The sequence below is a fragment of the Pocillopora verrucosa genome, chromosome 8 (genome assembly GCF_036669915.1).
Source record: "Pocillopora verrucosa isolate sample1 chromosome 8, ASM3666991v2, whole genome shotgun sequence".
NCBI classification, from domain to species: domain Eukaryota; kingdom Metazoa; phylum Cnidaria; class Anthozoa; order Scleractinia; family Pocilloporidae; genus Pocillopora; species Pocillopora verrucosa.
Genome location: NC_089319.1, coordinates 16,451,421 through 16,470,115, shown reverse-complemented (window position 1 = coordinate 16,470,115; position 18,695 = coordinate 16,451,421). Strand labels below are relative to the sequence as shown.

The window sequence follows — 18,695 nt, the reverse complement described above, 5'->3', positions numbered from 1 at the left end:
ATTTTGTAAGTGTGTGGCAGTGTGATTCAAGAATTTCGCCCTAGTCATCAGATTTATTCACCAAGAAACAGAGACATCGGTAAAATGTGTTTTCAGAACTCTACGTCGCCCAAAGTGGTGCATTACTAAAATGCGTTTCAGAACGTTGCGGAACGGAACTTTCTTATAAGAAAGTATCTACAAGGGAAATTCAGGCACTCGAATGGGTTCTCGGAGTACCTTTGCAACAAGGAATATGAAAACAAAAGACAATCAAGCCGTGGTTCATCTGAGAGGCGATTTTATTTATGTTCTACCCTGTGAATATTGTGTGTTTTTGCGAGGTACTCGGATGTTTATGTCAATAGCAACTGATTAATCCATTGTCCTTTCGTGATCTTTGTTGGCCCTGTCCACGCTGAGCAAACGCTATTAAGACCCATAACGAACGATTTATTTCAATCAGCAACTCTCTTGTCGAGGTGATGTTTATTTTGACTGAGGTCGTCGTCCACTGTTCAAACCATGAATTTCACTTAACACTGACCAGCTGATCATTTTCAATATGGAAATGACAATCATGTAATTTTGGAAGCGTAAGATTTTTTTTGGAAGTCATTGAAAATTAAAAGTTTTGTGCTAGTTGAAAATATTCTTTGAACCTTTTCTACAGCCGGAAATGGTAGAGAATTGCCGGGAAAGTTTTCAATAGCCTGCCTTTTTTGTGTAATTTAGAAATTTGAATGGAGATTACTGTTGAAGAATAATATAGCAAACCCGCAGAGTGTTGTGGATTCGTTTTTCCACCACCTGTCTGTGCAAGCCGCCTAATAACCGACCATCTGTCAAATGGAAAGTAATGTAAGCGGAGAGAACTGTCAACAGCCTTAAGACACGAGGTGTTTTGATTGGTGGAAAGATCAACCGATATTAAAATCAAGCGATTGTCAATCAAACCTTCTGTTGATTTCCACTCTGATAAGGAGAAGAAAATTTATGCAAGTTCGAGGCGAAAGAAAGAAAACATTTACTAAATGCAATCTTAATCTTAGCTGGGAGGTGCCTGTATGGTTCAACAGTGACACAGAGAGGTTGCGTTTGTGGTATTTATAGTTAGTTGAGAGGTAAAATATGAGAAATTATTTGCCTTCTGAAGTACGATTGGGGGAGAGAAAGATTACCTCTATCTCATATCATATTTTTTTTGTCTTCAAGGTTCAAAAAAGATCCGTCTAAAAATGGCGGAGCTAAACTGTGGCATGAAGTGTTTAAAGTTTATGCTGTGCGTTTTCAATCTATTTTTTTGGGTAAGTTGGACATTCGATTTTCTTGGCGTTTTGCTATTTAGATGGATTCGCCTTTTTGTCTTAGTAATAGGCGCTTTTCCATTCATTTTGAGGCTTGAACAAAAACAAGCTTTCGGCTTTTTGATCGCTGTATGCGGCACTAACCATTCATTAATGTTTAAGCGCGGTGTCACTCGAGCTAAATTTTTAAGGCTCACATTTAATTGAGATAAAAATTTACTCGTGAGGAAACGGAGATCTTTGCCGTAGCGCTTACTCTAAATAAAAACATCAAGGTCGAGCCCTGCTAGAAGCTCTCAAACTCCTGATTCATTCGACAGGAAAATTTATTTTCGATGTTGTGATTTCTTAGACTGATTGTACAGTGACTGTTCAGCTGTAATCATAAATATTATCTTTTCCTACGCTTTAATTCAGAACTGCAAAAATGACAAAAACATATGGGTAATGTTGCGTGGCTTCTACGCCTACCTTGGAAAAAAATTATCAGCGAATTTAAGGCTTAAAACATAGATCATACCAAGAAAATTTGCAAATTCATAATCTTAAAGCACATAAATTGTTCTTGTGTTTTTACTCATCAAAAATGATTACTACCGATCACTTTTTTGTTGCAACAAAAATATACTAGTTTTTTAAACCGCCATATTGGACTGTGGCTTCCTTCTTCACAGAAAAAAAGGAAAGACAAAGACTTAGATAACGACATACGTTTCAATTTCCGGCTATGAATACACTTAAGTTTTTGGTGAATGCGAAAAATGCTGATTTAATGGTGACCAATTCCATTTTGCTCGTTCAAAAAAATATCCCTTTCTCCTGGCAGTTGCGCCTCAAAGACGCTTTCAAACGCCTATTCAAATCTGTAAAATGCGCGAACGAGCGCAGAAGAGAAAGTTCGAGAAAGCCTCCGCGCTTCTTAATTGAGAAAAGGAAAACACAGGCAAGCAGGTTCGCGAGCAGAGCGAAAAATATCCAGCAAGGGAGAATATTTTTTACATCTTACGGCTTCAGCAGTTGCATGTTGTTATGTACATTGACAACCTGATGTATATTAGAAGCTGGTGTAGTTCATATACGGCGAACGGTTAAAATTTTCCAATTAAGTGACAAGCTAAAAGAGTTGGTCACCAGGACAGCGAAGTACTTTAAGAAAAATTTTAACTCGAACAACACTTAAGGTAAATATGCCCCTTTTATGAACGAATTGTTTTAAGAGTATCCATGACTGAAATTATCCTTTGTATGTTCTAGAAATGTTTCAACTATGACGAGCTCTATATCTTTCACGGGTCCAGCAACTTTTGCATTTACATCGCGAATTCACTTCTGAAGAAGTTGACTTCAATTTTATATTTTGTGTGAATGATAACACATACACAGCAATAGAGAGTGCATGGCTACGGTTCAGTTGATAAGCTAAACTACGGAGATGAATATTTTCAGTATAATCAGATATTCGAACCATATTCGATTAGTGTTTGAGAAAATGAGCGATAACTTGTCCCAAACAAACCCGATATTTTTTAAGTAAATTCAATTTGAAGTTATCGCGAATAAACGCGTTCTTTGACGAGGTCTCTCATTGTTATATCTCAGATTAAGTACAGAGCGAAAGATTTTATGTTCATTACTTATTTGGTTTCCATAGTTATATTTCCAATTCCAGATAGATTGACATATCCGATAATTCAATTCTCGAATGCAAAACGAAGAGTTTCTTTTGTTCAAATTTCGAGGACCTAGCGTCTCAGTGTCTAAGAATGAAAACCTCCACACCAGAAGTGGTGAGCTGAAATCAATTTCAGCGACTTTGTTCCCTCTTTGTAGTCAATGTTTTACCAATGATTAAGGACGTCAGAGTGTCTTCACATGACCTGTTGATGTTCGATCGCCATGGAAAAATTTCAAGTTCTAGCCCGAGAGGATTAAGCTTTAACCTTCTACTATACTCTTCTCTCTGTACATTTCCTCTGCGTTACTTACAAGTAGAAATTGTCCAACAATCAAGAGCTTCTTTACTTGGTTACCATTTCCTGTTTACACACGACCTTAATGTGTGATTCAGGGGTTATATTATGAGAAGAAACTAGGTACTAGTCACTCTTACGGTTCAGCGGTTGTTTGATCAAACGATGACACAGAAGTTTTGATGATAGCCATGGACGAACGTTTGTGATTTGATCACAGTCGGCCAAACGACTCGGAAGACCGACTTTCATATCACCATTTATCGCTGAGTTTAATTTTATCTTCAGGCCGCCGGCATTGCAACGATGGCCGTGGGGATCTTTGTCAGAGTTAGCGCCAATAACTACTCGGCTTTGATGGAAGAAGGGGATTTTAAGACCGCCGCGAACATTCTGATAGCCGCAGGGGCCCTGGTGATGATAATCGGAGGAATTGGCTGTTGCGCTGTGGTGAAGGAAAACAAATGGCTGTTACTTCTGGTAAGATTTTAGTGACTTCAAGATTCTTATCTCATATCGCATTTTGCGGCTAGAGAAACAAGAACCGTCTGAAGTAGTCCACATTTCCACTTTACGGAAATCTTTGCCAAAAATAAATACATTTAGGACAGACATCTTCGGCAGATGTAATGTCTAAAGTAAAAATATTACTCCAATTAGGAAATTCCACAGTTTTCTTTTAAAGAATAAGTGGTTCTTGCTATGGTTATTGTGATCAATTCTGATCACAATAATCAATTGATAGATTTAGCTGAGTGGACTTAGTATGATTGGTTGCTTCAACTGTCCGATTACAGGTGTGCAGAACGATTAGTGAAAAATAAAGAAGCTAATGCACCAATCACATTTGAGGAAATTGTAATGTTTATCATTAATACATTAATATGCAGGATCGGTTAGTACTCGGTGTAAAATATGGTTTTGTTCGCTCCACTCCAGCTCTGCTTGAAATTCCTTAGTTTTGTACTGTGTGCAAATCACTTTCGGATAAAGTAAGGTCTAGGTATGCAAGTATTTTTCTCAATCTCCTAATTGGAGAGCAAGCTAATTACGCGGGGAAAAAAACTCTCCTGTTCCCGTATCATGTTAATTTCATATTAGATCCCAGTCCCACACTCACTCATTTTTCCCGCTACCAATGTAGTATTCTTTCCTGGTGCTCATGATCTTCATTTTGGAGATTGCCTCCGGAATCATGGCCTACGCAAAGAGAGACAAGGTAAATACATAAGTAATAAATTACGTATGATCTGCATTCAATAGGGGCTGTCTGCGGCAAAGGGCAAAACTTCTGGAACTTGCCAACTGCTTCAAGCCGTTTTTCAAACTTAGGTGAAAATACCTATTTTAACGAGGAATTTTTAGCCATTTTTTCTACAACGTTCACGTAGGGACTCTACGATCATTCAGTAGGCTTAGATTTCATTTTTACGATTTTCTGTTGACGTAAATGTCGTGGTTAAACTTACTTATGTTTAAGACTTCTGACGAAGCAACTTTCACGTCAGTGTTGGGCACACGATATGAACTGAGAGTGGAGCTAATCAGACAACATGGATACAGAAAAACCTCAGTACTCTAGAAAAAAAAAATGCACTGGCTAACGCTCTTTACGGGAAACTGGGGGTATATTTTTTCGATCGGGCCAGGTTCCAAAGCTGTCAAAAGTAATATCCCATGGAGGTTTCGACAGATGCTTCCTCCCCTACTCTCCGTGGCCATATTTTAAATTCACACTTCGTGACATAGCAGCTGACAATATTTCTTTTAAGGTCATTAACAAGATTGAAGATGCGGTGTCTAAAGCAATCACAAACGACTACGGACAGGAGGACAAGAAGAGGTTCACTGAAGCCATCGACAAAGCTCAACAAGAGGTGAGAAATTTATTTCAACCGATCTTTTTTTGTTAAAGGATCACTGTCTTTCAATGGCATGAGCCAGTATTCCTTCCTATTGAAAACAGGTTTGTGGCACTAATAGATTGAATCCACAAGCCACGTTCAGAGTTTTGTTAAAATGTCATAAAACAATAAGGAATAGATGACTATTGCACAAGGACTTACAGCGAACAAGTCGACTGCCTAACGCGCAGTCGACTTCGTTTGGGTTTTGTTTCTGATTGGTTAAGGGTGGCGCGAGTTTTCTAGACCAATCAAAAAGGAAAGTAGAGTGTCATTCAAGCAATAACAGATATATTTTTGACAGTAAACTCGATATCACTCTAGGTGTCTCTTACATGTTGAGGTTTTGTTTCCACTTATCAACAGTTGATGTGTTGTGGTGTTTCGTCTGGGGCTGACTGGAAGAATTCCGCGTGGTATAAGAAAAGCGACAAATCAGAATCAGTCCCTGAATCGTGCTGCAAGAAAATGACAGATGGCTGTAGTAAAGGAAATTCCTCAAACATCTATCAAGAGGTAAGTGCTGAGGATTTTATCATATTATATACAGATCAGTTGCCAGGACTTAAATCGAACCCAGTTTTTTTATTTTTACTTCCCATCATACTAGCTAATCTGAAATTCTCAAAGGTCACTGTGAAGTTGAGCCCGCATTACAATTTGTAGCATATGAGGAGTACATCATACATGTATTTGGATCTTTGTTCCTCTCTTGACTACCGATGTAAATTTTCTGGGCTTAATGTGCTGCCATATTATGTTAAGCACTTTCTTCCGCTTGCGCACAGGCGCACAACAGTCCCCGAGCTATGAACAACGCCTTGATTTAAAGAACAGTGTTGTATATGCTCAAGCTTCTATTCACGACACACCTTAACATTTTTTCATATCTCTCAAAGTGTTTCAAGTCATCTTATTTTAATTAAGCTTTAGCTGGTTATGCTACAAAATCAGACGGTGAAAGACATCGAAGAAGACGATTCACGCTTGATTTGTCGTATCTTCATTTATCACCTTTAACTTGCAACAGCTAAGAGTGCGAACCAACAGCACTTTTTACAAAAAGGGGCCTTGCTTTACTTTGAACACAAATATCTCGCTAATTTCAAGCGAGCGAAGGCTGTTAGTACAAACAAGACATTATTCAAATTCAATAACTCTCTTTTTATACTATCATTTTGTTGTTTCAAGGGTTGCTCCCAAGCACTTCAAGATTTCGTCAAAAGTAAAATGGCTGTCGTTGGTGGAATAGGTGTTGGAATTGCTATTTTGCAGGTAGGGTTGTTATGATTTTTAAGTCTATTGCAAAGCGTTGCTTGAGGGTCTCGACACAACTCACAGAGCTTCTAATGCAACAGATGAGTGGAACACGTTGATTTATGTAAACCTGATGAAGATCAATTGGTAAAAAAACGACTCAAAAACGAGGTTCTCCGTTTGTAGAGCATCTAACCGCGCGAAAACGGGGAACTAGAAGGTGTGAGGCTGAGGTCCCCTCGGTAGAAGCGCATGTTTTCCTACGCTCCTAAAACATGATCGATTTCTTCAATTTTGTTTTTAAATTTGATGAGAAAGCTTTTGAATATTCCCTTTATTGCCTGTGGTATGTCATTTACCACTTCCGACCTGCAGTGGCTCACAGCCACTTTAAATTTCTCACTCTAGGATTTCTTTATCTCGTATTTATTTCCAGTATAATCGATCCTCAAACGGAATTTTTTTCTCTATAGATTCTCGGTGTTGTATTCGCCATCTGCCTGTTCCGATCCATTGGTTATGAAAAGATATGATTGAAAGTTTGTCCAGGATGGGTAACTTGTTGACAGGGGAAAATTGTGTGTTGGATTTAAAAGCATAGGGAAAGTTATTTTTTCGTGGAAGAATGGCACATCAATCACAAATTATATTAGTTCTTAAGACTATTATAAGTTACTTTAGTTTCAGTTGTCATTCGTGAGTTTCAATTTCGAAAGTGAGAATTCACCGTTCTTGAAATATTTAGAAATCATCTGATTTTTAAGCTTAGCAATTCTTTAGGTTTTCAACAGTCTTCTGGCTCAAGTTGTTCAAAGGCAGGATAAAATTAACCATCAAGGTCCAGTTGTCCAAAAAGACGGCTAATGCCATCCAACTGATAAATCGCTACCCAGCAGTTAGGTGTAAGGAAACATATTGCGCTATTTACTGGATAGAGATTTGTCCAGTATATTTGAGCTACCGGGGCAAAAAATTTCGGCAACGGATTAGTGTCCCCATCATACAAACTACTCTCTCTACAAGGTAGCAATTTATCTGCTGGAGAACGTGATCCATCCTTTAGACAGTTTGAGCCAAAAATTTCGAGCACGGAAATTTTCATTTTAACCAACAAACTTACATTTGAGTTTATTAATGCTAACTCTGAGCTGTAAATGTATCTCGTCATGCTTCTATCTAAAAAGTAATTTCATTTAGCGTTGTAGGATCACTAGCTTATTGCTGATTGAGAATATTCAATCTAAACGCCCTTAAACTTTGGGGGCCAACTGTCTAAAGGATATGATGCCGCCAAATTTTTGAAATAAATTAGAGATTGATGCTCATTGTGCAATGTCTATATAATTTTCTAAATTATAGGTACTTTTTTTTCGTCTATACTTCAACTTAATAGTAACGACTAACGGAATGTTGCTCTGTTTACACCTCGATCTTAATTTTGGTTGATAAGATATGTTAATCACTCAAAACCATTTTTCCACCCATTTCCAAATCCGGGTGCCGGTTACCTGCATATGGTCAAATATAAGCCATTATGTTCATAAAAGGAGCCATTGTAGCAGCAGCGGAGCGAAAAAATAAAATGGAAGCTGGTTGGATCGGTTCGCGACCCGACCTAAGCGTCGCTCATTTTTTCGCTCGGCCGCTTCTATCGCGCCATTTGTTAGCGCGTTAAGCACGCTTCGTTTACTGACTGAACGTCAGGCTCCAGGATTCATCCTCTGCTCCTTCTCAGTCACCGTTTGGATCCGTCACGCAACTATCATGCGTGACACGGCCGAATAAAGGCTGGAAAGTAGTACCACTTTTAAGAGAAAAATATATACTTGCGAAACATCTAGCGAGCGATATTTTCGTGACAGAGAAAGTTGTCATTTCCATTGATGGAAACATTTCTTTCGGTTCTAACTTCTGTGTACCTTGAATAATGTGTCCCAACATAAAAGTACGTCATCTTTCGGGAATGGAAGCGGAAGCATTTGACTTTCGGGATTCATGATTGCTGCATTTTGAGTCGAACAACTCATGATTCAATCGTTTTCAAATATTCATGATTCTTTGTTAAATCTCATAATGCATGATTCCAAAGGTTTTAGCACGAAAATGTCTCGACTCCTACTAATTCAACCGTCATTATTCATGATTCATGACTCCCGCCGCTTCCACCCCTGATCTTCTCCATGAATAATTTTCGAGATCTTTGTAGGAGAACCTCTAGTATACATGGCAGTACCTGAATAAAGAGTACACTAATGACAAGTTGAGATCTAAGTATTATTTCCGTCACCTTTGTGTTAGTGCGTCTCGGGTTTGTCTGAGGCATGAAAAGAGAACTTTGTTACTTTTGTACAATATTCCCCTATTATTATATGGAAAGGCAGTCCTAAGGTACATCTGACCGTTCTGATTGGTTATAACTTGGTAGGCATCTTGCCTCACGGGCCGTTTCCGCGGACACAGTCATTAGCCATGAATGTTTGTTCGCGAAAGCCGCAAATTCAAAATAGTCAAGTTTGGTCCAAGTGCCACATACTAAACTACTTTCTAACCTCGCTTGCTCCTGCCCTACTGGGCAATATTGGCCCTTGCATGTTCGTTTTTGCCACGACCTCGGGCCAATATTATTCCCCAGTGCTCGAAGTGATCTAATAATTCAGCAGTGAAGAAAATATTACCAGATTGACAGATGCTAACCTTCGCGCGTGTTTGTGTTAGAAATAACTTTTCGCGGACGCTCTATTACAGCACTCCCGCTCCAAATCGGAGATAAAAAGCGAGCTGAATTTGTAAAAATTTTTCGGGGCCATACTAGAGGAAGATCCGACTAAATGAAAACTTCACATTTAGGTAATGGTGGTTAAAGTCGGTAGCAGTTTATCAGTATTATCAGGGTATGTGCACACTATCAAGTGGCCAACCGCCTGAGCAACTTGATTTTGCATTTAGAGGCGTCATACTTTCTCTGTTTTCCAGGTTCAGCCTTTTATTCTAAAACCCCGATCTTCTCGACAGATCTCTTGATTGTGCAGAAAAGTTAAAGTATTGATACAGGCCCCTTGATATTAGTGAAGGACTTCCACGAAAAGAATCAGTAAATGCTCCTACAGGACCACTGCATTACTTCAGTACTACCTCCTAACCGAATACATCAAACTCGTGAGGGAGGTGATAACTTCCTTCTACCGCTTGTGAGTCCAGGGCCTTTTAAGTGAGATTTGCGCCAAATTTGCGTTCTTTTTGCAGAACGAAATTTGATCTTTTCAAGAAAAAACAGATGGTAGCAAATACACTCAATCACCATCAAAACAAATTAGTTTAATATATAGCCTGAAAAATATAACTATCACACAGAGAGAAAAATAAAATTACCCTGAAAAGCAAACAGGGAAAAAAGTCTTCTCATTCTGAAGCATTGGTATCAAATCTACATAAACACACACCCAAAAACACGTGCACGTGAGCTTAAACTTTAACAGATAGAAACCCACCACAATTGGTGGAAAATTGTATCTTGATTTATGGAGAACTTTTCCGTTGCAAACAATGCGTACGCATTAAAGCTGATCCCATATAATGGACAGTAATTGTTTGCATTTTAACAAGTTCTGACGTTTGCTCAGCCATCAACAAAATTAAAGAGACGAACTTGAGGGTTGAACCCCCTCAAGATGGCTGATTTCTAACCCTACCTACTCTAACGAAAAATGGCGAAGTTTACCTCTCCAAAACTTTGGTCTAGAAGGAGGAAGCTTTCGTATTAAACACAAATAAAAAGTGGACAAAGAAATTGTTAAAATTCCTACTGGTTCTGATCAATTCTTAGCCTTAAGTTCATTTTCAAAATTACGCGACTTCATTCCTTCCTTGGCTCCGAGTAATCCTGTGATTTCTGGAGGCAAATTTCAGGTTCAGTATTCCGTAGGTCAGGCCAGTCTTGGCTATTCCGTTTGCCCTCCACACTATGTCGTACTCCATAAGTCAAATAGATCATCAAACCTATGTAAAACAGGATATCTTCAGTTCAACGCAACTTCTTAATTCCTATGTTCTGATGCGTCATATCTCCCTCTTAAGTGTTCTATGCTTCCTTTTATTTTATGTCGAGACAACTCTTTTAGGTTTAAAAGTTTCTTTCTTATCATCACCTGATTACTGGAGAATAAAGTAGTCTAAGGAAAATTTACATTCTGATGACATCTGGGAGTAAGGAGGGTTGCTATAGATATTTGCCGAGAAATTAAATTGTTCAGTCATGTTTTATAACAAAATAAATTGTAAACTTACCAATTACCAACCAAACTGCGAATCGAAACCAAGTCAGGTAAGAGAGCTGGGAGATCAACAACAGGTTGACAAAAGTTGACAGCAAAGGAATCACGGGAACGCCAGGCACTTTGAAAGCTAGAGGGGTATTATTCTGGGGCAGCTGCGTGAGAAGAACTGCTGAACCAACAAGTGTAAATCCTATCAGGATTATTAGTATTATAGCCCACCACTGGGCTTTTTCTAAGGCAGATGAGCCCCATCTCAGGATTACAACGAGGGCTATGCAAGCAAAAGTGTTGACACCAATAGCAAAACGTGCTTTGCTACTGGTGGTCGCGGTAGGTTGAGAAGCGTTGTTTGTTGTAATCAAAGGCGATTCTTCCCCTGGGGTGTCATCCTTATCAGCCTCAGAAGCGACGCCATCGTCTCTCGCGCTTGATAGCTTGGTAAGGCCAACGACATCTGGCTGATATCGCAAAACCAACACGCACAAAGCAACAAGAGTATATGCCAGGAGTGTTCCAATTGACAGCATTTCCGCTAACTGGTATATGTCAAAGATAAAAGCCAGAAGGGAACAAAACACGGAAGTCATTATGGTTGCGTTTTGGGGGACTTCTGTTCTTTGATTCACCTTTCCGAGAAATCTAGAAAAATAACACTCTCATTAATTTTCTCACGCATTTCGTAAGCCGAGGGCGCCCCTTCCCATTCTTGAATACGCTTCTGTTTAAAGTGCAGCTGCTTGCCAGCATGCAATTGAATTGAAGAAACGGAGAAAGAGGGGTAGGGAAAGGGAAAGGGATGTATGTGGGAATGAGGCAGCCACTCAAGCAAAAACTAAACAGAACATACAATGCTCTATTGTTCTCCACCTTTCCATGAAACTCATTTTTGTTGGCATCTTTTGATTCCAATTGCCAGGTCCCTATTCGCAAAAAATTTCAGGAAAAAGCGACACTATGAAGCATTGTCAGCCACGACTAAAAGCGCGTAGAAGCTTATATAAATGTGTGATTAGCTTTTCTTCCACTCTAAAATCGACAACTTCCATCAGAAGGCGATAAGATTCTTGTACATTAAAAACGAAATGGTGCAGAAAGAAGAAGTGAGGACGTTCGAAACGTTGATTTCGTTAGAGTTTGCATTCCTCAACCATTCGAGATCAATGAAAAAAGCTGAACCTACATTACTACCTATATAATTACTTACTTGAATAAGAGGCCGTCGTTTGCAATAGCGTACACCATTCTGGATAATGCCACTAGGCATCCCAGCATGGACGTGATCAGTCCACAAATAGCTCCGATACTGATCATGTATTTGGCCCACGGTGCACCTTTCCATTCGAACACTGTAGAAAATGCTGCCCTCTCGGGAAGGGTCGCGTAGGGCCACGCTAACGTCAGTGCAGCGGAAGCCCCAAAATACGCCATAAAAGCGATTACTTTAGAGGATAAAGGTTTAGTGAAATATAACTATTAGTAAAAATAAGAATAGTTAATCATATTTTTCATCGTAAAATAAAGGACTGATTCCACGTATTGTTCAACTTCTTGAAACACTAGTGATATTAATCCTTAACTCTACATGGAAACATGCAATTACTTGTTTATAATATTGAAGAGCAAAATTTATTTCACTGAGAAGGTAAAAAACGTTGCACAATTTCGTAGGAAGCCATTTCAGTATTCAGTTAGCGTCAACGTACTGTAAAACGCACGAATCAGCCGGGTAAAATTTCATTTTTGTACCAAAATGCCAAAGCAATGAAACTAGCCCTGATAAAAAAAAAAAAAAAACATTCACCGTCAGTGAAGTTGTTTTAAGAACACGTTATGGTAAAGTTAAGCCTTTTTTGACTTTTTCAGTATTTTTAATTTCAAGCAATTTTGCACGGGGCAATCAAAAATATTAAGCGGAAAATGCTCATTGTCTTAGTCAATAAGCATTTAGTAATTTCACCCTCTATGTTAGAGAGTCAGTTATTTACAAACCTTGGGTGATTTTTCTCCTTTCAGGGTGTTCCTTCCAAATATTCCAATGAATCTGGAATATTTGGAAGGATCGCATGCCGGGCTCGTACGTCAAAATATCCAAACAGAGAATATTCACTGATATTCTCTTGATCTAAAGGGAAACCTCAAAAGTCATATTTCACAGCTTGGAAGTAAATTTGATCGAAAATTAGATACTTTGTACCAGCTAGATTTTTCTGGTGGGTATAACAATGCTCAGCTTTTGCCGCTGTTTTCAGTTTTCTTTCGAGGGTTTTCTTAAATCTTTCGGAAGGTGACGTTATTAATATACTTTGATTGTTGAAAGGTGAAACGTATGACAATGTTTGATTTTAACTCTGAGCAAAGTTTGACGCCCACTGAATTCATTTTGTCTAGGGTGCTCTCTGTTTTCGCAGCTCATTTTTGAAAAAACCGCGATTAACCGTGTCTTTACCTGCCACGATTTCCTCCAAATTCAGAGTTCAAAATGATATTGAGAGAGCGTCACGCAAGTTAGGCCAGGGGAAAATACGATTCCGTGCGTGACAGTTAATCTGGACTTCGCCCTAAAACAACTATCACGCGCTCGAAATCCCTTGATCATGATTTCACAGGCGGCCCAAGCTCACGTCTCGAGAAAAAGCCAACGATTAATCCATGAACGCTTCACGCGTTATGACACAACACGTGACGCGTTCATGAATTAATCGTTGGCTTTTTCTCGAGACGTGAGCTTGGGCTGCCTGTGATAATTCATGTTATAAATAAGACTGAATGAAGCACAGTTCACTGTGGAAAACGGTGAGTAATAACAAGTGGGGCAAAACTACGATTTTGATTTAAGGGTGGTCATGATTGCCCACGAAGACCTGATTCCAATCAAGCGCTAGAAACTTAGTGCAGGAATATTTGATGAAATCATCACATTAGTAGGTCAGGTAGGCCTAGAGTTGCATAGCACATGACCTAGTTTTTACAATTTTTGAGTTGATGACTGAAAACTGAAATGAAGACCCAAATTTATTCTGGTTAAACTTTGAAACCAATTTCAGAGCGATCGCAGATATTTTTACAAAGACCAAACCGTTGGCCTGATCGTGTTTGACTAAAAACGACACTATGACGTAACAGACTGGGAGTCATGTGTATCCGGAGTAAAAGTTGACCAATATCATTTTTATGGCATTGGAATGTTTACACAAGTGGCTCAAGAGAATATAACTGACTAACATTATAGTCCTTTTGGTAAGAGTGCCTGCACTAAACAGGAGCCAAACTATTTTTCCTGATCATATTTGTTTGGAGTGGTCCTAATCCTTTAACCCCTAAGAGTGATAAGCATCATATTTCTCCCCACAGTATCACCTCTGAATCAATCATTAAGGTCACGAAAATAAATGAAATTATCGCGAACTCAAGAAGCTTGCAGCTTTCGCTTTTAATCCGTGTGTAGCGTTACAAGATAACGTACAAGAAAAAAGAGAAATCGCAGTAACGATCACAATCGCGTTAAAGGACTGTTTTGCAAACCAAAATAGCTACACTGAAGGTAAAACTCTCTCCAAAAATGTTAAAGCACGTGCAAACTCCTGGTGATTGTCACGTGACATTTAATGTAACGTAAAACCGGAAATGAAACTAAAACGGAAATGAAACGGTAGCCACAAAGCTCGCGATTGTTAGACGAATACTCCTAGTAAGTACTAAATGAAATGTATGAAGAACAGTATGGAAAACTTGCAAACTGATGTTAAGGAGTAAAGGGCTAAGTTAAAACTTGAGAAAAATAAATGCGAAAGTCGCAAAATGGTTATTGCTGGTTACCCGATGTCAAGACAGTGGAGATCGGGATTGCTCAATTTTGGCTATGACTAATTTTTTGGTAATATTTGTTTCGTGTGTCTTTATCTAAATACTCTAGAAACGAAAGTGTGATAGTCGCGAAACAGTTACTGCTACTTACCCAATGTCAAAACAATAGAGATGGGGATCGTTCTTCCAGGATTTCTTACTTCCTCTGCGGTTGTCGCAATGACATCAAATCCAACGAAAGCATAGAATAACGTGCCTGCACCGGTCAAAATCCCTGAAGCTCCGTACGGGGCGAAATCATCCGTCCAGTTCTTAATATCGGCATAATACAAACCAGCAAACACAATGACGATGATCGGGAGCATGGTAAGCACTGTGACCAGTGTATTGAACCTGGATGTTTCCTTCATACCGATGAGTGAAATCAGCGCAATTCCAAATATTAAGACAACCGAAAGTAAGTCAGGATATTGTGCGAAACCCTTGACATGTATTTCACCAATTGCAGAGATTGTCAAATTCTTGATGCGGTCGTCAAACAGAGCATCCAAATATGAACTGGTCGCCTTGGCTACTGAGGAAAGTCCTATGCTGTATTCCAAAATCAAATCCCAGCCTATGATAAAGGCGCAGAGTTCACCCATGATTGAGTAGCTGTAAGCGTAAACCGAGCCTGCCTTAGGCACACGGCAACCAAACTCTGCGTAGCACAAACCAGCTAGGACTGAGGCAGAAGCGGCGATGAAGTACGAAACTACCACACTTGGGCCAGTGAACTTGCGGGCAATTTCAGGGGTTAAAACGTACAACCCAGCTCCTATGGTAATCCCGACTCCGAGTAGAGTCAAGTCAAAGATGCCGAGACAACGGTTCAATTGAGTCACCATCATGGTTTTCGGATCGCGGAATTTTTTTCGAGAAAAGGTTTCGCGCCAGGATGCCATGGACACTGATTGTCACTGTGTTCCCCGATCTGAAGTTTAAAAATAGCAATTAACGCCTGAATCACCAAGGAAAACTTTCAAAGTGTTTCTTTTTATAACTTTATCAATACACGGTTCAATGATATTTTGTGAATCGAGATATTTCTTCCCGAGCTGTAATTCGTGTCTCGCAAGGGGCAACTTTAAATTACTTACATCAGTTTTAAGAACCGCTCCCGTCTTGATCTCTTTCGCGAAACTGTAGCCGAGCCCTGATTTCTTTTTGCAAGGATCAGGAGGAAGTCCTAGGGATTTGTTTTTTCCGTAAAGTATAGAGGGTTATGTCCTAAACTGTTGAATTGTATCGTGTGATTTAACTTAAGTTAACATGGGTAACGTAAGCTTACATGTGACATGATTTGAGCAAGTCATAAGATCGCCGTAAGGCAAATTATTTTCCGGGAAATTTACTTCACAAATATATCACAAGGACAATTTCCTGATCGTTGGCAAATTTAGTCACTGAACCTCGACCGCAATAATATATTTTCGTGTTGATTGTTGGTTAGGAGGGTTAAAATTTATTTAAATTGGTCAACTTCTTCCTTGATGACATCTTTCTTGATGTTGCTGTACGTCTGTTCAGTTAACCCTTCAACCCCTAATCTAATTTCTTCCTACAATTTCACCTCTGAATAGGTAATCACATGATTTCGATTGCAATTTGGAATAAATAACTCGAATAAATTTTTTCAGACTAACAAAATTGCACTCGCCCTACAGGCTCGTGCAATTTTTGGTCCTTGAAAAAATTAACAAATGCTTATTTATTCCAAACTGCACGAGAAAAATCATGTGATTACGTATTAATAATGTACATGAAAAAATACGAGATAGCTTGTCATAATTATGCAGAAGCAAAGCGCGCGCATTAAGTGCAAAAATAATTTATTGAAACCTGTGCATTCGGTCAGAACAACCGTGTACGATCAAAACAGCAATATACAAAGAAATGATATTTTCACATCTTTAAGGCGCAAAAAAGTCCAAAGTCTGCAGCGTGGCCAAATGTGGCGACATCCAAGGCTCCCATTTGATTGGCTATCTGTGAGTTTCTTTGATTATTGATCAATCAGAATGTCTGGTTTGTTACCTCCTTGGCACAGAATTAACCCTACTCTGCATTGAATTACCTGAAAACTGCATTTATCTTAACCAATCAGAACCGAGTAATGTTTTCATGTATAATATTAGAGAATAAAGGAAATGATCAAAAAGTAACCTAAACAAACTCTTGATTGTTAAACAAATTCTCCTTGTTAGCACCTTCGGAAAATGTATGGAGAACATTATGGAGAATATGCATACTAATGACAACAAAAAGGCGGCACAAGAGGCGTAACCGAGTCTGTCCCCGACGTCCTTACCACATTTTTACGCCTTCTGTGATCTATAACTGAACAAACGCCCGGCATGATAAACAAGCAAACAATCGTTCATCTATGCGTCTGACCTCCAATAGATCATTAGAAAGAACCAATCAAACTGCGTGCGTAATTCAGCTTATAATATATCATATTTATAATCCATTGTTGGTCCGTAAGCAAGATACATACACATGACGTTCCAAAGTTCGTTCGTAGATTTCATGTTATTCTGTGATTGTTCGAATGATGATCCTTCCTGCTGTTCACACAATTCGTCACCTCAGCTGACAACAATCTTAGACCTGGGAGCGGAGCAACGACCTTGGCCGAACCACAAACTGTGAATTTTACGCGACAATCCACTTAGCTATCTTTCCGAAAAACAGGGTTTTGATATTAACACTTTTAACCCTTTAACTCTCATGAGTGACTAAGACAGAATTTTATCCTTACAATATCAATACAATATCAAGCAGACAAGTGATGAGAATAAAGAAAAATATAAATTAAGAGAATATAAGTTGATCCAATACAAAATTCTCCAAACAAACATCACGAGAACTGTAAGACAGTAAGGAGAATTACTAATGAGATCTTGGGAGTGAAAGGGTTAAGTGTCTCAGTTTTAGAATTCAACTACCAAGAAAAACGACCACGAGGAATTCGGCGTTAAAGTTTTTTAAATCTTCAAGAATGAATCAACATACAGGTCTCGGATGAAAGGTTTCTTCCCTGCTTTGTTTTCCACCCCTGACCTTCATTCTTGTCTTGGAAAAAAAAGCCAAACGTATCAATCATCATAGCGGTAATTTTAGATGAAGTCAGTCATCAGCATAGGTCTCAATCCCTGCATGCGTTCAATAGTGATTGACAGTGTTTACTACAATCGACAATTCTGATTTACTTTTATGGCCATACCTTGCTTTCGTAACAAAAAAGAAACACAAACTTTATTAATGAAACAATTCCGAACTATACCTAACCCGAAGACTGAACATGGAACATGTTGTGATGGAAATAATCTATGGGGTTCAAGGTTAACTGTCACGTAAATTTCTATATAAAAATAAAATTCAGACGTTAATCCAATGATAGGCTGAAATCACCTTTAAAAATAACATGTCAAAGCAGAAAAACAAAGACAAAAGTATCGCGTGATACGACAGTAATATTTTGAAGACAAAGTACACTGAAATATAGACACCAGCCTAAGTCATGTAAAAAGGACTCCAAACGAACTCTTCATAGACGCTGCTCAAGATGAAGAAAAATTTAACGTTTACATTAGGATCGAGCAAAATTTACCATTCATTAAAATTAGACAGAAGTAAAACATAGCCAGTTAAAGGGGACTAACGAAACATTAAAATGACTTCGGGTTAACCAGTGAACGGAAAGAGCAAATTTATATCAGACATAAAAATAGATAACCGGTTAAAGGAGTTTACGTGACACCACAATGACTTTGGGTGATCACGTAAAGTGTGGGTGGGATTAAGTTAGTTTTCAGTTCACTTGTACAAGAAAAAAGAGATAGAGGTTGTTTTAACTAAATTGAGAACAAAATTAAATATCTCAGTCTGATGTTCATGTGGTCGTTCGGATTTTTCCAACCGCCTCAAGAATAATTTTGAGATGATATGGACCATTATAAAGTAACTTTAATTTGAAGATCAATCACTTACGACCCACGAGATAAAGACATGATTTACTGGGTAGTGTGCGACTGTCATGGCAATTACTACACATAAAGAAACTCAAGCTCAATTTCCAGTGAGCATGCTTGTACCATCTTCCACAACTTCCTCGGGAACTTTTTCTTCATGAAATCAAAACAAGGAAACCCACAA

The 18,695-nt window shown here is 38.8% G+C and overlaps 2 protein-coding genes and 1 long non-coding RNA gene across 4 annotated transcripts; 2 read left to right on the top strand and 1 right to left on the bottom strand.

Annotated features, from left to right (window-relative positions):
- Nucleotides 1–966: 966 nt before the first annotated feature.
- LOC131791245 (CD151 antigen-like) lies at nucleotides 967–8,676 on the top strand. Its single transcript, XM_059108586.2, has 8 exons — nucleotides 967–1,103; nucleotides 1,195–1,286; nucleotides 3,545–3,736; nucleotides 4,401–4,475; nucleotides 5,029–5,133; nucleotides 5,527–5,676; nucleotides 6,352–6,435; nucleotides 6,891–8,676. The coding sequence occupies exons 2-8, from the start codon at nucleotides 1,218–1,220 to the stop codon at nucleotides 6,948–6,950; spliced, it is 735 nt and encodes a 244-aa protein (XP_058964569.2). The 5' UTR covers nucleotides 967–1,103; nucleotides 1,195–1,217; the 3' UTR covers nucleotides 6,951–8,676.
- A 1,035-nt stretch (nucleotides 8,677–9,711) lies between these two features.
- Nucleotides 9,712–15,781, bottom strand: LOC131791256 (cationic amino acid transporter 2). Its single transcript, XM_059108603.2, has 5 exons — nucleotides 15,635–15,781; nucleotides 14,647–15,468; nucleotides 11,896–12,130; nucleotides 10,702–11,330; nucleotides 9,712–10,413 (listed from the first exon to the last, which is right to left on the bottom strand). The coding sequence occupies exons 2-5, from the start codon at nucleotides 15,437–15,439 to the stop codon at nucleotides 10,271–10,273; spliced, it is 1,800 nt and encodes a 599-aa protein (XP_058964586.2). The 5' UTR covers nucleotides 15,440–15,468; nucleotides 15,635–15,781; the 3' UTR covers nucleotides 9,712–10,270.
- Nucleotides 13,483–15,921, top strand: LOC131791257 (uncharacterized). 2 transcript variants are annotated; one of them, XR_009340761.2, is made up of 3 exons: nucleotides 13,483–13,621; nucleotides 13,736–13,928; nucleotides 15,004–15,921. It is a non-coding gene; the product is annotated as an uncharacterized lncRNA (long non-coding RNA). The 2 variants fall into 2 exon arrangements; XR_010718517.1 differs by lacking the exon at nucleotides 15,004–15,921 and adding an exon at nucleotides 14,605–14,923.
- Nucleotides 15,922–18,695: the final 2,774 nt, after the last annotated feature.

Excerpts from the sequence above, each read along its gene's own strand:
- LOC131791256 (XM_059108603.2), bottom strand. The coding sequence starts at position 15,439 with ATGGCATCCTGGCGCGAAACCTTTTCTCGAAAAAAATTCCGCGATCCG. Across the intron at positions 12,131-14,646 it reads CTCTATTGTTTTGACATTGG|TAATCGCTTTTATGGCGTAT; the intron begins GTAAGTAGCAGT and ends TATCCTCTAAAG. Across the intron at positions 10,414-10,701 it reads CGCAGTTTGGTTGGTAATTG|GTTTGATGATCTATTTGACT; the intron begins GTAAGTTTACAA and ends TGTTTTACATAG.
- LOC131791245 (XM_059108586.2), top strand. The coding sequence starts at position 1,218 with ATGGCGGAGCTAAACTGTGGCATGAAGTGTTTAAAGTTTATGCTGTGC. Across the intron at positions 4,476-5,028 it reads CCTACGCAAAGAGAGACAAG|GTCATTAACAAGATTGAAGA; the intron begins GTAAATACATAA and ends ATTTCTTTTAAG. Across the intron at positions 6,436-6,890 it reads TTGGAATTGCTATTTTGCAG|ATTCTCGGTGTTGTATTCGC; the intron begins GTAGGGTTGTTA and ends TTTTCTCTATAG.